The sequence below is a fragment of the Oratosquilla oratoria genome, chromosome 6, assembly GCF_046742065.1.
Source record: "Oratosquilla oratoria isolate Oo_2021 chromosome 6, ASM4674206v1, whole genome shotgun sequence".
In the NCBI taxonomy this organism is placed as follows: Eukaryota; Metazoa; Arthropoda; class Malacostraca; order Stomatopoda; family Squillidae; genus Oratosquilla; species Oratosquilla oratoria.
Genome location: NC_134782.1, coordinates 34,488,674 through 34,506,694, shown reverse-complemented (window position 1 = coordinate 34,506,694; position 18,021 = coordinate 34,488,674). Strand labels below are relative to the sequence as shown.

Sequence of the window (18,021 nt, the reverse complement as noted above, 5' to 3'; positions counted from 1 at the left end):
CCCTTCAACTTAAATCCCTACTCCATACAATGCCATGGGTAACCATCACTCTTTCTTTTCCACCCCAACATTTACTTACCTCTTTTACTCTATTATTACCTCCATATCCACTCTTCCATTCACTACCACATGGAACCCCAAATACCTAAAATTCTACTTCCTCCAGTTTCTTGCCTTTCAAACTTGCATCCAATCTGGCATCATCATCACTCCTTGTCCACCCCATCACTTTGATTTTTCCCACATTTACTTTCAACTTTCTCCTATCACATTCTTTTAAATTCAGTCACCAACCACTTCAACCTGCCCTCAGAATCAGTTACAAGTAGAATTTAATCTATAAATTTGGCTCACCTCCTACTTCCCTCCACTTTCACTCATTAACTACAAACCTCTGCCTCTTTCATGTTCATCTCCTTTTACATCCCATGCATATATATGTTGAATAACCATGGTGACATCACACAACCCTGATGCAGATCCATCTTCACCTCAATCCACACACAAAAAAGTACTGTCCACCTGGGATGAGGCGGACAGTACTTTGGTCAAATCTGAACAGAGCTATAGGTGTGATATGGTTTCCTGCCAAAAATTCTGTTCACCTACAGGAAAGGGGGAAGCTTATCAGTGAGCCAAGAATTAGTCACATCAGTCATTGTCTTGTTGGTGAGGAGAGAGATTGTATGCTGTGACCCCTCCATCTAGGTTCCCCTCTCAAACCCAACCATGATATCTTCTGAGCCACCCTGTATTACCAATATGAGTAATATTAAGCATTTGAGTGCAGAAAACATAGCCCAGATAGAAGCCCTCAATAAAACTAGACAGCAAACAAAGGGAATTGCCAGACATGTTGGCATGTGTACTTGTATCATCTGCCACTAGGTTGCCAGATTTACCTGTAAGGGAGGCAACCAGAATTCCATTTAGCAGAGGTCTGGGGTGCCTAAAAAGATTGGGGATCAGTCTAAAAATATTGTGAAATATGAACTAGTCTAATCCATATATGACAGCCAGACAAATGAAGGAAAAGAACTCAAAACTCTTCGAAGTGCGTTCAGTGAGAACCATTAACCATAGAATATATTACTGACTTAGGGTACACAAGCCAGTGCCCGGTGAAGAAGCCTCTTCTGACCCTTAGCAGAGGCAATTTCCTTCATTTGCCGGCCAGATTTCTTGAGGGCAACTATCTGGGTTATGGTTGCTCATATTAGTAAGATGGGGTGGCTCAGATGTTGTGGTCAGGTTCAAGAGGGTCCCTCAATGGGGGGATGCAGCATATAACTTCCCTCCTCACCAACAAGACAATGACTGACATGATTCATTCTTGGCTCACTGATAAGCTCTGCCCCTTCCCCCTTTGCTGTAGGTGGACAGAATTTTTGGCACAAAACCATGCCACTCCTATGGGTCTCTCCAGATTCAACAAAAGAGTCCGCTTCACCCCAGGCCGACAATACTTTTGTCAAGCACTATATACACACATAGCTAATTCTCTTGGAGGGGAGTTGTCTTTACAATATAAACTTTAGTATACTATTTTCATATTATGAAAGAATAGGAAGGTTTTTGCTTCATCTGTCTTTTAACCTGTTGATGATGGTATGTCACCTCTCATTTCTTCAAATTTTCTTTAATATCACCTGTAGTGCCTCCCTCCTTAAGTCCTGGGCCCTATTCTTGTACCTGTAGGCTACTACAACCTTTCTTTTATTCTATCATGATGTATCACAAAAAATTCCAGTATTATCTTATTTCCCTAGCATACCACACTTTCCTCGCTTTTGAAGCTCACTTTTCTTCTAACTCCTACATATCACCTGCTCCTCCCTCACTTTCCCCTTCTTCTGTAAACACACGTTACAGAGTACTTTCCTACTGCAAGTTCCTCTGTAGGCCAATCCTACTGGCTACTATTGAGAAAACAATTTGTCTTCTTATCCAAAGCATGTTTAGTTGTCAACCCTTTGGATGCAATATATATTTTCAATCAATAGATTTTATTCATGCATCTGGGTCTAATTTGGCCATGTAACTATATAGGACATGTGCATACATATGGAAGAGCCAGTTGAAGCACTGAGTCTGGATAGAGCTTTACTAATCCATCTTAAGCACCAGTCTATCTAGCTGTGCATTCTGGTTAGCCTCTAACCAGGACCAATATTACTGACCACAACAGTACATTTTTACACAAAATGAAACTACCTATTAATGTTGCTATCAATCAAGCTTCTTTATGATTGTGGTTTCTGTCTGGTAGTGGTGGTTTCTCAGGCGGTTCAGCAGGGTAGTCACTAAGTACCTGAAAACAGAATAAACTTACAAGATAATTCTTACACAAGGTTCACATACTATTTGTTACAACCTAAAGATCATTTAATGAAAGAAACAAATTATAGAGGAAAAGGAGGCTTATTGGATAGATTTTAATAAGTGCACAGAAGGTTTAAAGAGAAATGTCAATATAGTGATACAGGGTAGGAAACAAACCAATAGACAGAGTGGTTGGGAAGTGTGGAGTTCAAGGAAAAAATCATAGTGGAGAGATGATGTGATGTGTCTAGAGAGTTGGATAGCAAATAGTGTTTAGGAAGAAAGTCAAGCATAAGTACACATGGGAGAGGGTGGTAGATAGATCATTAATGGGCAATATAGTGGTAACCAGGAGAAGAGTAGGAAGAGTTTTGGATCTACATGCTCTAAGGGGAGAGAGTGGGGGAATATCAGATAATTTTTTGGTAGAAAGTAAGTTGAGAATGGAGGATAGAAGGAGAAAGAGGAAAAGGACACAAGGTAGGGAGGTACTGCTTAAATGAGAAGTATAAGAGGCTGAGAGAAGATTGGGAGAGATTGAAGGATAGAGTGTAGGAGGAATTGGGGATGTTTCAAGAAGGGAGTTACAAGGTGTGCAAAGATGGTGTGTGGAACAAGGAGGAGAGAAGGAAATAGAAAGGTAGCAAGTGGTGGGATGATGAAGCAAAGAAGGTTATAGAAGAGATGATGATCATTCACAGACTGTTTACAAAATAGGACAAGAGAATCATATGAGAGGTACAAAGATAAGAGAAGTAAAGCATAGGATAAAGGAGGCAAAAGGGAGAGATGTGAAATGGGGTAAGAGTATGACAACTTTAAAAGTAATAAAAAGATGTTTTGGAAGGAAATTAAGAGAGGAAGGTGAGGCAAATCAAATAGAGAAGAAAAGGTAAAAGGTGCAGATAGAGAGATGATAATGGAAGAGACAGCAATAAGAGGAAGATGGGCAGAGTATTTTAGGGAATTGCTAAATGTAAAGGAGGATAGGGAGGGAAAAGTAGTTGCAGTGGGAAGTGCTAAGAAAATGACAGTGATGATTGAGGAAAATAGAGAAATAATGAAAGATGAGGTAAAAGCAGTTAAAGTGATGAGAGCACTTAAGCACTTGGGTTATATGAGTATCATTGGGGGTATCTAAAGGAGGCACAGTGATAATGGACTGGCTGGTGAGGTTGTTTAATGTTTGTCTAAAAGAGGGTAGAGTGCTGGAGGAGTACCTTTATAGTTCTGCTTTACAAGGGAAAAGGAGACAAGTGTGAGTGTAGTAGTTTCGGAGGGATCAGTTTGTTGAATGTAGCTGGGTAGGCTTATGGGAGAGTTTTGAGAGAATTGGGAGAGAAACAGAGGGAATAATTGAAGAACAGTGTGGGTTTAGGACAAGGTATTGTGGTAAGGCAGATGTGAGAAAGTTTTAGAAAAAATTAAGGATGTTTTTTGGGCCTTTATGGATTTGGAAATGGCTTATGACAACATAGATAGGAAGGCCCTGTGGGAGATACTGCAGATATATGGGATAGGAGGAAAGCTGTTAAGAGCAGTCAAGAGTTTTTATGAGAGTAGTAGAGCCTGTATTAGATTTGGAAATGGAGAGTGAGTGGTTTGAGGTTAAGGTGGGCATTTTCCAGGGATGTTGTCTCCCTGGCTGTTCAATTTATACATGGATGGGGTGGTGTGAGAAGTAAATGCAAGGATAATGGGCCAGGGATTGGAGATGGTTAAAGAAATTGGAGAAAAGTGGAAAATAAGCCAGCTGTTTGCTGATGACATTGCACTTGTGGCAAGATCAGAGGAGGGATTAACAAAGTTAGTGACAGAGTTTGGGAAGGTGTGTAAAGGAAGGAAGTGGAGGTGGAGGTAGGATGTAGATTGAGAGAAGCAAGTAAATGCTTTGGGGGTTTAAAAAGTGTAATGAAAAACAGATATTTGGGAAATGCTAAGAAGAGAAAGTATGAAGGGGTGATTGTGTCAACAGCACTTTATGGGGGCAGAAACATGGAACATAAGAGAGGAAAGGTTTATATGTATTTACCTAGTTGTATTATATGGGAAGGGAGCTATGTTCGTGGTGACCCGTCTTTGTATCTTTCAGCATCAAGTTTATTCTTAAATTCTTGAATAGTGTTTGCACACACTGTTTCCTTATCTAATTTATTCCGGGTGTTTGTGATGAGATGTCTGAGAAGTATGGTAGGGGTTACTAAGCTGGATACAGTGAGAAACAAGGAGAGTGGGGGTGAAAAGAGTTGGAAATTAGGGTTGATGAAAGAGTATTGGGATAGTTTGGACATGTACAAAGAATGAGTGAGGAAAGATTGGTAAAAGAGGTGTGCAAGGCAGAGGTGGAGTTAGTGAACATGAGGGGTGACCAAGGATAAGATGGATGGATGGGGTAAAAGTGGCATTGGGAAAGAGAGGAATGTCTGTTGAGGAAGAACGGGAGAAGACAGAAGATAGGGGTGATTGGTGAATGGTTATGTATGGATGATGCTTTGATGCATGGGAGTGGGTGGGGGATGGGAGGTGAGGGAGTATGTGTGAATGATATTTTGATGCAGCCTAAAGGGATTTCTGCCCGTCCTCTCTTTTTCTGCATGAGGGGACAGAAAGGGGGGTTTGCTGATTAAATGAAGCAGTCTTGTTGTGGATGTGCTATATCTTGCTACATTGCTTCTGACCCAGGGCAGTGGGCAAAATGCAGGAATGAACTGTCATCCAGGAGCCAAGAAAAGAAGGAGGGAGGGCTGGTGAATAGGAGTGATGTAGGGATGAAATGGGTGGGAGTGGATTTACACCTTTGTCTTTGGCTACCTTCCTTGTAAGGGGGAAAAATCCACTGGTATATGTATATATATACTTCCTCTGTTTCCCTCCCACATGCCTCATCAAATATACTGAATAGACTGATCTCACTAAATCTACTACATTCATATTTGTCTTTTTCTTTGCATAGTGGAACTATATATCCACTCCTCCAGTCCTTTGGCACACTTCCCTTCCTCTGGCACACATTAAACAATCTCACTAGTCAATCCACAATAACTGCTCCCTTAACCCCTTCCATACGGTGCCGCACACGTAGGCATCATGGACTTAGATCTCGGTGGCAGCAGCCAATGCCAGCCGTACGACGTGTCGTAATAATACTCGCATCATAAAATATAGTCACCGCTTATATCGATCGTTCTCTCTTCACCCGTGAATTTTGATAACCATAGAAAATGCGATTACAAAAGAATTAGAAAGAATGTCATTATGGAGGGGTGACTACAATAAATATAATCAAGACGCCGATATGGCAGCCTCGCTAATACACTCGCTCCCCATGACGCCTATGTGTGCGGCACCGTATGGAAGGGGTTAATAAGACATTCCATGTGACACCCATTTAACCCAAACCTTCATCACTTTCAATGATTTTTGTATCTCATCTTTCCCTATAGACCTGTCATTTTCCTCTCCCATCACAGTCATTTTTCTGGCTGTGATGTGGTGACACAGATAGAAGAGACAAGACAGTAGAGACAGCTTGGAAAAGAGACAAAAAAAAAAAGTGACTAAATGGCAAACATACATGAAACTGAGAAATGAATATGTAGACATACACAGAGAGGAAAAAAGAAACTATGAAAAAGATATAACAGACAAATACAAAGACCAACCTAAACTATTTTACAGACATGTAAACAATAAACTAAAAGACAAACATGAAATAGTGAAACTGCATGAAGGAAATAAAGAATACATAGAAGATATAGAAATGGCTGAAGTAATGACCAGACACTTTAAGTCTGTATTTACAGTTGAAAGCTCACAAATGTGGGATGATGGACACCAAGAAAGATCCCGCAAAATGAAAGAAGTAATGGTGACACAGAAAGAAATATGTATACCAAAGGCTTTCCCCCCTTATAAGGGAGGTTGCCAAAAAACAAAGGCATAAAAACCATTCCCACCCATTCCATCCCTATTACACTCCACTCCCCTCCACTCTTGGCACCTCCTGGATGACGGGTCATCCCTGCCTCTTGTCCACTGCCCTGGGTCAGAAGCAGTGACTCAAAACACAGCACATCCACAGCAGGGCCGCTTCGTTAAACCAGTGACCCCCAATCTCCGTCCCCTCATGCAGAAAAGGAGAAGACGGGGAGAAATCCCTTTGGGCTGCATCAAATTTTTCTCATACATACTACCTAACCCCCCATACATTCCACCTCATTCATCACATCATCCATATACAACCATTTTCCATTCACCCCTGTCCTGTCTTCTGTCCTCTCCCATCCTTCCTCAACAGACTCCCCTCTTCCCCAAAGCCCCTTTCACCCCCTTTCATCCATCTCATCCTAGGTCGCCCCTTCATGTTCACTCCCTCCACATCTCCCTTCCATACCTCTTTTACTAGTCTTTCTTCACTCATTCTTTCCATGTGTCTAAACCATCCCAATACTCTTTCATCCACCCTATCTCCTAACTCCCTTACCACCCCCGTTCTCCTCCTCACCTCATTTCGCACTCTATCCAGCCTAGTAACCCCTATCATACTTCTCAGACACCTCATCTCATACACATTCAAACTCCTTCTCTCTTCCTCTCTTATGTTCCATGTTTCTGCCCCATACAGTGCTGTTGGCACAATCACTCCTTCATACAATCTCCTCTTAGCACCCATCCCAAATGTCTATTTCTCATTACACTTTTTAATCCACCAAGGCATTTACTTAATTCTCTCAATCTACATTCTACCTCCACCTCCACTCCTTCCTTTCCTGCTACACTTGCACCCAAGTATCTAAAACTATCCACTTCCTCCAGTCGCTCTCCCTTAATGCTCACTTCCAGTCTGCTGCCACTTTCACCCCTTGTACATCTCATCACCTTACTTTTACCCACATTTATCTTCAACTTTCTTCTTTCACACACTCTCCCAAACTCTGTCACTAACTTCCTCAATCCCTCCTCTGATCCTGCTACAGACGCAGTGTCATCTGCAAACAACAGCTGGCTCACCTCCCACTTTTCTCCATTTTCTTTAACCATCTCCAATCCCTGACCCACCACCCTTGCATTTATCTCTTGCACCACCCCATCCATGTACAAGTTGAACAGCCAGGGCGACATAACACATCCCTGACAAAGTCCAACCTTTACCTCAAACCACTCACTCTCTCCATTTCTAATCCTGACACATGCTCTACTACTCTCATAAAAACTCCTGACAGCTCCTAAAACCTTTCCTCCTACCCTGTATATCTGCAATGCCTTCCTGTCTACCCTGTCATAAGCCTTTTCCAGATCCATAAAACCCCCCAAAAAATCCTTACCTTTTCCTATAGCTTTCTCACATATCTGTTTTACCACAAAAATCTGGTCTTCACAACCTCTACCTGTCCTAAATCTACACTGTTCCTCACCAATTACTCCCTCTGTTCCTCTCCTAATCCTCTCAATCAAGATCCTTCCATAAGCATTCCCAACTACACTTAACAAGCTAATCCCTCTGAAACTACTACACTCACATACTTTTCCCTTGTAGAGTGGAACTATACAAACACTCCTCCAGTCCTCCAGCACTCTACCCTCTCTCCAACAAACCTCACCAGCCAGTCCACCATCACTGTACCTCCCTTTTTTAGACATTCTGCATGGCATCCATCCAGACCAGGTGCCTTACCCACTCTCATCATCTTAACAACTGTCTTCACTTCATCCTTCCTTATTTCTCCTCCATTTTCCTCACTCATCACAGTCATGTTTTTAGCACTTCCCACTGCAACTATCTTTCCCTCCCTATCCTCCTTTACATCCAGGAACTCCCTAAAATACTCTGACCATCTTCCTCTTACTGCCTTCTCTTCCATTATCATCTCTCCATCTGCACCTTTTACCTTTTCTCTACTTGAATTGCCTCCTCTTCCTCACTTAATTCCTTTCCAAAACATATTTTTATTACTTTCAAAATAAAGGACCAAATAAAGAAACTTGATATCAGAAAGTCACATGGGCCAGACAGAATAGCAAACTGGATATTAAAAGAATGGATAGATGAAATCACAGATAAAATACACGATAATTGACTTCTCACTCATACATACATACATACATACACCAAAGGCTTTTTCCCCCTTACAAGGGAGGTAGCCAAAAAACAAAGGCATAAATTCCATTCCCACCCATTCCATCCCCAATTAACTCCCTCCTATCTTGGCACCTAGATGATGGGTCATCTCTGCATCTTCTCCAGCCCTGGGTCAGAAGCAGTGTCACAAGACACATCACATCCACAGCAAGGCCAATTCATCAAATCGGTGACCCCCCCTCTCCATCCCCCCCATGCAAAAAAGAAGATGGGGGAGAAATCCCTTCGGGCTGTGTCGAATTTTTATCACACATACTACCTCACCTATCCCCCACCCATTCCACTTCATGCATCACAACTAAGTAAATACACAACCACTCTCCACTCATCCCTGTCTTCTGTCCTCTCCCGTCCTTCCTCAACAGACATTCCCCTCTTCCCCAGTTCTCACTCAAAGAAGGAAAAGTACCACAAGATTGGAAAAATGAAAATAATGTACCAATATATAAGGGAGGAGATAAAGAAAATCCAACAAACTATAGACCAGTATCCCTTACAAGCACAATTGCAAAAATATGCAAAAGAGTTATAAAAAATAAATGGACTACACACTTGGAAGAGAACAAAAAACTAAACCCCAACCAATTTGGATTTAGAAGTGGAAGATCACGTACTACAAACTTAATATGCTTTTATTCAAAATTGGTAGAAATAATACATGAAAGAGATGGTTGGGCAGACTGTCCCTTCCTGGACTTACAAAAGGCTTTTGACAAAGTACCACACAAAAAGCTACTAAGAAAAATTGAAACAATAGTATAGGTGGAATACAGGGAAAATTATTTAAATTGATGAAAGACTTCTGGAATGGAAGAAAAATGAGATTAGTACTTAGAGAAAAGAACTCAAATTGGGTAAATATGATAAGTGGAGTCCCCCAAGGCTCCGTATTGGCTCTGATAATGTTTGCTGTTTATATAAATGACATGGATGAAGGAATTGAATGTTATATAAACTTCTTTGCAAATGATGCACAACTATTGAAGAGAATAAGTACAGAGGAAGATTGTAAATCTTCCCAAGAAGACCTGGACAAAGTCTGGAAATGGAGTATAAAAAACGAAGTGAATTTCAACATAAAGATATGTAGTATAATGGAATTTGGAAAATAGAATATCCGGTCAATACAAAATTGGTACAAAGGAAGTTACAAAAGTAAACTCAGAAAGAGACCTAGGAGTAATTATCTCAAACGACATGACACCAGACAAACATGTAAACAAAATAGTTGGAGAAACTTACAATTTAATAAGATCAATGAAAGTGGCCTTTGACTACATGGATGAGGAAATGGTAAAGAGGATACTAGTTACACTGGTAAGACCAAAATTAGAATATGCAGCATCACTATGGACACCTAGCACAAAAAAAAACATAAAGAAACTAGAAAGAATTCAAAGAGCAATGACAAAGATGGCACCAACACTTAGCAAGTTGACATACAAACAAAGATTGGACAAACTAAACTTATCAACTCTGGAACAAAGAAGAGAAAGAGGCGATTTGATAACCATCTACAGAAATATGAAAGGGATGGAAATCCTTGATAGGGATAACCTACTTAAATGGGACAGAAGAAATACAAGAGGACACAAGAAGAATCTTAACCCATTCAACTCCGATGACAAGATGTCTTGTCATTTGGTAAAATAAAAAAAAAATCATAAAACACCAAAATGTTTGATGAAACACCAGAAAAATATGACGTCAATCCTCGCTTCGCTCGCAGCGAAGCGAGGACTGACGTCATATTTTTCTGGTGTTTCATCAAACATTTTGTTGTTTTATTATGATTTTTTGTTTTATTTGACCAAATGACAAGACATCTTGTCATCGGAGTTGAATGGGTTAAGAAGGACAGTTACAGAAGAGATCTGAAAAAGAACAGCTTTCCACACAGAGTAATAGATACATGGAACAAACTGAGAGAAAAAAAACAGTGAGTGCTAAAACTATACATGATTTTATGAAAGAACTGGATGTGGAAAGATACAACTGCGGGTCACTACGAGCATAGCTCTTCTCCCGCAAAATACATACATACATATACCAAGGCTTTTTCCCCCTTACAAGGGAGGTAGCCAAAAAGGAAAAGGCATAAAATCATTTCCACCCATTCCATCCCTGAATACACTCCACACCCCTCCACCCTCCCTCTTATCTTAGCACCTCCTGGATGACGGGTCATCCCACCTTGTCCACTGCCCTGGGTCAGAAGCAGTGTCGCAAGACACAGCACATCCACAGCAAGGCCGCTTCATTAAATCGGCAACCCCCCCTCTCCATCCCCCCATTGCATAAAAGGAGAAGACAGGGAGAAATCCCTTCGGGCTGCATCAAATTTTACTCACACATACTACCTCACCCCCCATCCCCCTGCCCATTCCACCTCATGCAATCACAACATCATCCATATACAACCATTCTCCGTTCATCCCTGTCTTCTGTCCTCTCCCGTCCTTCCTCAACAGACATTCCCCTCTTCCCCAAAGCCCCCTTCACCCCATCCATCCACCTCATCCTAGGATGTCCCCTCATGTTCACTCCCTCCACATCTGCCTTCCATACATAAATACAACACAGACAATGGTTCAAAAGTTCTTCCTATGGGACCTGTGAGAAGGCCTGGAGAATGTGGGGGTGCAAGTTTACTATTTTGTAATATTATGATTATGGTAAATACATCACTGACAACAGTCTAGTATTTCTTCCCAGAAGGACCAAGAGGCACTGTTGGCAACTATGGAGCTCAATTCTCTTGTCTGAAAAACTTAAGGTAACAAATGATAGATACTTACCCCTCCAAGTGGCATGCAGGTGTTAAGAGTAAGATTAGAGATAAGTGAATCAGTATCTTTGTCCCGCGTCTTTGCAGGCAAGGGTGGCCGTACATCATCCAAAGACCCTGTAGGTGTGGTGGTGCTCATAGTACTTGAAGGCCATGCTGTAGGGGCAGAATAAAATTAAAAGAAAGACTTAGAGTTAGAAGATGTAATGTGGAGAGGGGTTGGAAAAGTGGAGTTTGCAACATTTAACTGAATCATCATTATCATATTTTGTAACATTGCACACTCCAATGAGCTTGTGTTCCAAATCAAATGCTGAAAAAATAATCATTTATCTACTTACATAGGCTTTCCCTTGACCCTGTGGATGCACAAGGTGTGGAAGCTGTGCTAAGATTGGAAGAAGTTGGGCGGGAAGCTCGCTTTTCACGCTCAACCTCTGTTCGCAAAGGTCGCTCAGGTGTCACCTGTTGGGAAAGGTGAAAGGTTATGTAAGAATCTAAGGAGCTCTGTCTTTTAGTATAGCTACCAACCAAACAATCTAAAATTACCTAAAACATTTCAAATGCAATGCATTATACACATCCTCTTAATCCAATTTATAGTAATCTTATAAGGGGGTTTACCAGCCCAACTATCATTTTGGAATCTATCTGCTGTATCCTCAAAACTAAAAACAAAGGAATGGGTAGGGGAATTGTTTCCTAACCCATTTAACTACTTCAGTACAAGTCAAATTCTCGTGCACAGCATCAGCTGCCATATATACGATTCATCACACTACCCACAATATAAAATATAAAGTCACTGTTGTATTACTCCTTCTCTTTTACCTTGAATAATAATAAACACAGAATCTGGGGGTAACTCATGTCCAACTACAAAAATAAATATATAATCACGACACCAACACCGGCATCCTCACGTACCCACTCGCGCCTTATGATGCCTATGTAGGCATCATCGTACTGAAGTGGATAAAGGATGTTAGTGGAAAAGGTGGTAAAGTAAAAATTTAATGAAGAGGAACAAAGGAAGAATTATGGGTAAAAACTGACCAGCATTCTTCTTTGATGACATCTAATTTCCACTTGCATGTGGATCTTCCATGTCATGAGCCACAGAACACCAAAAGATGCTAACAATTTTTTTTCTATTAGATTTTTCCATATGTGTACTTTATTCTTGTTGTCAAACATGAGCAGTATTACTTCTGATGATGATGAATCATGCATACAAGCTTAACCTCTTCAATATGAGTCAAATTCTCACATACAGCATTGGATGCCTGAGGTACAATGATTGATGCATCACAATAACCATGTTATAAAATATAGTCATTGCTGTATTACTCAATCTCTTTCAATGAGTAGTAATAAACACAGGAAACATGATCAAGCCAATTCGCTCAGCTGCAACTACAAAAATATAATCACTGGCATCCTCATATACCCATCACCTCATGACGCCTACATAGACATCATCATATGGAAGAGGTTAAACTGTAGTCTTCAAATCAAGAAGTATGAGTATATACATACAGAAATTAACTTCCCACTAAGTATCATTGCCACAAATCTCATGTTCAACTTGTTTCTATCACCTGCCAATGTGTGAATTGTAGGATGAAATGTCTGCTATAATAAATGTTGCCTCAACTTTCAATGACTGGAAAATCTCCCACCGTAGCCATCAACAGCCCTTGGGGCATCCTTTAGGTTCCTCATGAAAGGAAGACTGGATTGCAATTTGTGTCGTTTTCATGCTGGTCTGTTTCTAAGTAACCGACTCATACTTGAAGTAGAGTAGTAGTAGTAGTAGTAGTGATAACCGTAGTTGTGGTAGCAGTTGTGGTAGTAGTAGTTGTAGTAGTGTTAGTAGGCTGTATACTTAAGCATTTAATATATATATATATTTATGTATACAGTATATTTATATATATACAGACGCTCCTCAACTTACGTTTTAGTTACGTTCCAAACGGCCGAACTTAAGTTGAAAATGAACGTAAGTTGTTACTGTACTATACATCGGTAAATTCTATTACCGTATCCTATAAAACACCCCTAAATCATTAATCAAACACATAACATTATAAAATAATAACATTAATTTCAAATAGATTAAATTCAAGCACCATAAATTGAGATGGTGGAGGAGGAGGAGGCAAGGCATTTTCAGTTTGTCGTCTGCGCAATGTAAACAATGGACGCAGCGTCATGCGCAAGTATCGTTTGAACTACGGAGAGCGTGGTAAACTAAAAAATTCACTCAAAAAAAAAAAAAAAAAAATTACAATTTTTTTTTTACCGTCAGTTCAAACGTAAAATCGAAAAAACGTAAAACGAATTAACGTAAGTAGAGGAGCGTCTGTATATATATATATATATATATATATATATATATATATATATATACATACATACATATACCAAGGCTTTTTCCCCCTTACAAGGGAGGTAGCCAAAAAGGGAAAGGCAAAAAATCATTTCCACCCATTCCATCCCTGAATACACTCCACACCCCTCCACCCTCCCTCCTATCTGAGCACCTCCCGGATGATGGGTCATCCCTGCACCTTGTCCACTGCCCTGGGTTAGAAAGCAGTGTCGCAAGACACAGCACATCCACAGCAAGGCCGCTTCATTAAATCGGCGACCCCCCTTCTCCATCCCCCCATTGCATAAAAGGAGAGGACGGGGAGAAATCCCTTCGGGCTGTGTCAAAATTTGCTCACACATACTACCTCACCCCCCATCCATTCCACCTCATGCATCACAACATCATCCATATACAGGTAAACGTCGACTTACGATGGCCGCGACTTACGATTGTTCGACTTTACGATGACGACGACGACGACGATATGATAATTTAACCCCTTCCATACGGTGCCGCACACGTAGGCGTCATGAGGAGCAAGTGGATTCGCGACGCTGCCATATCGGCGTCTTGATTATATTTATTGTAGTCGCCCCTGTGTTTTTACATTCTCTCAAATGATTCATTCTCTGTGGTTTTCAAAATTCGCGGGTGAAAGAGAGAACGATCGATATAAGCGGTGACTATATTTTATGATGCGAGTATTATTACGTCACGTCGTACGGCTGGCATTGGCTGCTGCCCGCGAGATTTAAGTCCGTACTGAAAATACATATTATAGTGTTTGAATATGGTAAAAAGGATAAAAATAATTAAATAAACTACTGTACATGTTTAATAGGCTATATTCAGTATCTCTGGTGGTTAATATACAGGTAGGCTAGGTACAGTGACCACGGAACAGAGTGGGGATCGACTTACGATGAGATCGTCTTACGATGGCTCTATCGACAACCACTCTCCATTCACCCGTCTTCTGTCCTCTCCCGTCCTTCCTCAATAGACATTCCCTTCTTCCCCAAAGCCCCCTTCACACCCCATCCTAGGACGTCCCCTCATGTTCACTCCCTCCACATCTGCCCTCCACACCTCTTTTACTAGTCTTTCTTCACTCATTCTTTCCATGTGTCCAAACCATCCTAATATTCTTTCATCAACCCTATCTCCCAGCTCCTTTTCCACCCCAGTTCTCACTCTATCTAGCCTAGTAACCCCCATCATACTTCTCAGACACCACATCTCGAACACATTCAAACTCCTTCTCTCTTCTTCTCTTATGTTCCATGTTTCTGCCCCATAGAGTGCTGTTGGCACAATCACTCCTTCATACAGTCTCCTCTTAGCATCCATTCCCAAATGTCTATTTCTCATTACACTCTTCAATCCACCAAGGCATTTACTTGCTTCTCTCAATCTACATTCTACCTCCACCTTCACTCCACCTTTTCCTGCCACATTTGCACCCAAGTATCTAAAACTATCCACTTCCTCCAGTCGCTCTCCCTTAATGCTCACTTCCAGTCTACTGCCACTTTCACCCCTTGTACATCTCATCACCTTACTTTTACCCACATTTATCTTTAGCTTTCTTCTATCACATACTCTCCCAAACTCTGCCACCAACTTCCTCAATCCCTCCTCCGATCCTGCCACAAGCGCAGTGTCTTCCGCAAACAACAGCTGGCTCAACTCACACTTTTCTCCATTTTCTTTAACAATATCCAATCCTTGACCCACTACCCTTGGATTTTACCTCTCGCACCACCCCATCCATGTATAAGTTGAACAGCCAGGGCGACATAACGCATCCTTGACGAAGTCCCAGCTTTACCTCGAACCACTCACTCTCTCCATTTCCAATCCTGACACAAGCTCTACTACTCTCATAAAAACTCTTGACAGCTCCCAGAAGCTTTCCTCCTATCCCATATATCTGCATAACCTCCCACATTGCCTTTCTGTCTACCCTATCATAAGCCTTTTCCAGATCCATAAAAGCCCAAAAAACATCCTTCCCCTTTCCTATAGCTTTCTCACATATCTGTCTTACCACAAAAATCTGATCTTCACAACCTCTACCTGTCCTAAATCCACACTGTTCCTCACCAATTACTCCCTCTGTTCCTCTCGTAATCCTCTCAATCAAGATCCTCCCATAAGCCTTCCCAACTACACTTAACAAGCTAATCCCTCTGAAACTACTACATTCACACTTGTCCCCTTTTCCCTTGTAAAGAGGAACTATACAGGCACTCCTCCAGTCCTCCGGCACTACCCTCTCTCCAGCAAACATTAAATAATCTCACCAACCAGTCCACCATCACTGTACCTCCCTTTTTCAGACATCCATCCAGACCAGGTGCCTTACCTGCTTTCATCATCTTAACAACTGCCTTCACCTCATCCTTCCTTATTTCTCCTCCATTCTCCTCACTCATCACTCTCATTTTCTTCGCATTTCCCACTGCAGCTATCTTTCCTTCCCTATCCTCCTTCACATTTAGCAACTCCCTAAAATATTCTGCCCATCTTCCCCTTACTGCCTTCTCTTCCATTATCATCTCTCCATCTGCACCTTTTACCTTTTCTTCTCTACTTGATTCTCCTCCTCTTCCTCTCTTAATTTCTTTCCAAAACATCTTTTTATTACTTTCAAAATTTTCTGTCATACTCTTACCCCATTTCACATCTGCTCTCCTCTTTGCAACCTTTACCTTTTGCTTTACTTCTCTTTTCTTTTCTTTGTACCTCTCATATGACTCCCTCATCCTATTTTGTAACCAATCTGTGAAAGCTCGCTTCTTCTCTTCTACAACCTTCTTTGTTTCCTCATCCCACCATTCACTACCCTTTCTTCTATTTCCCCCTGTCCTTCTTGTTCCACACAGCATCCTTGCACACTTTATGACTCCCTCCTTGAACCATCCCCATTCCTCCTCCACACCCAGCACTACTCTATCCTTTACTCCCTCCCACTCCTCCTTCAGCTTCTTTCTGTACTCCTTCTCCTTTTCCTTTTCATTCAAAGAGTTCACTCTAAGAACCTCCATACCTTTTGTCCCTTTCCTCTTTCTCCATCTATCCTCCACTCTCAACTTACCTTCCACCAGAAAAATGATCTGATTTCCCCCACCCTCTCCCCTTAGCACATGTACATCCTTAACTCTTCCTATCATAATCCTATTTACCACTACATAATCCATTAGCACTCTATCTACCACCCTTCCCTCCACCACCCTCTCCCATGTGTACTTATGCTCGACTTTCTTCCGAAACACTGTATTTGCTATCATGAACTCTCTTTCTAGACACATTTCCACCATCAACTCTCCACGACGATTCTTTCCTGGAACTCCACATTTTCCAACCACTCCATCGATTGGACCATTTTCTACCCTAGTATTAAGGTCTCCCAGTACTATTACATTAAGATTTCTTCCTAAATCCTCTATGCACTCATTAAGATCTATCCAAAAGGCCTCCCTTTCTTCTTCACTCTTCTCACTGCCAGGCCCGTATGCACTTACAAAGACCCACATCTCCTTCCCCAGTTTCACCTTCATCCACATTATCCTTGAGGAAACCTCCTTCCACTCCACTACCCATTTACCTATCTCTTCACTTACTAGAATAGCCACCCCTTCCCTCCCTCGCCTTCTCTTCACTCCTGATAACCTCCCACTTACACTCTCAAACTTACACTCACCCTTCCCTTTCAACTAAGTTTCACTCAAAGCCAACACATCCATCTTTCTCCTCACAAACATACTACCTATCTCTTCCCTTTTACTCTAATCTGTACCACATCCACGCACATTAAAAGACCCAAACCTTAGGGTGCTGGTCCGAGAACTTCCAGACCCTCTTATGCCTTCTCTTTTTTGTTTAGGAATGTCCCCTGTGGGGCTACAAGGAGACGGATGCCAAGTCCCAATTCCCGTCCCTTTCTTCTCACCTCTTACGATCCAAGTGGAAATACTTGGTGGCAGTATTCTTTTCCCCCACCACAGAAAAAGAATACTCAGAGAAATGGTACAGGACAGCAGCAAGGGGTTGGGGGACAGCATAACAGAGGGACAGTCGTAGTATAAAATTGTCATCATTTCTCTATGAACAGAGATTTCCTCTATCATAGACAAAATGATGTGTGGCTCTGGTCCATAGGGGTGCCCCATATAGACCCTAAAGTATCAACTGTATGCTACTTTGCTACAATAACAAGCAGCCAATACCCCAGACATAGATATTATATATATATTTTTTTTTTTTTTTTTTTTTTTTTTTTTTCCCTAAAAAAAAATATATGCTTCTTTTTGTCCACTGGGGGGGAAAAAATCACTTTTGAACTTCCAAAACAAAAATAATAGATTATCAAGTCATTGTTTCCAGCTT

General features: G+C 41.3%; 1 protein-coding gene across 6 annotated transcripts in view; it reads right to left on the bottom strand.

Moving 5' to 3' along the window:
• Window positions 1–834: 834 nt before the first annotated feature.
• The window catches only part of LOC143026382 (dedicator of cytokinesis protein 1-like), a 195,231-nt gene continuing 178,044 nt past the window's right edge, over window positions 835–18,021 (bottom strand). For 5 of the 6 annotated variants that reach the window (XM_076186653.1, XM_076186655.1, XM_076186658.1 and 2 more), the window contains 3 exons: window positions 11,591–11,714; window positions 11,260–11,405; window positions 835–2,311 (listed from right to left, as the gene is read on the bottom strand). In XM_076186653.1, the coding sequence (XP_076042768.1) occupies window positions 2,234–2,311; window positions 11,260–11,405; window positions 11,591–11,714 (348 nt within the window). In that variant the 3' untranslated portion in view covers window positions 835–2,233. Of the gene's footprint in view, window positions 2,312–11,259; window positions 11,406–11,590; window positions 11,715–18,021 lie in introns of those variants that run through there. The other variant, XM_076186659.1, reaches the window with a different exon arrangement.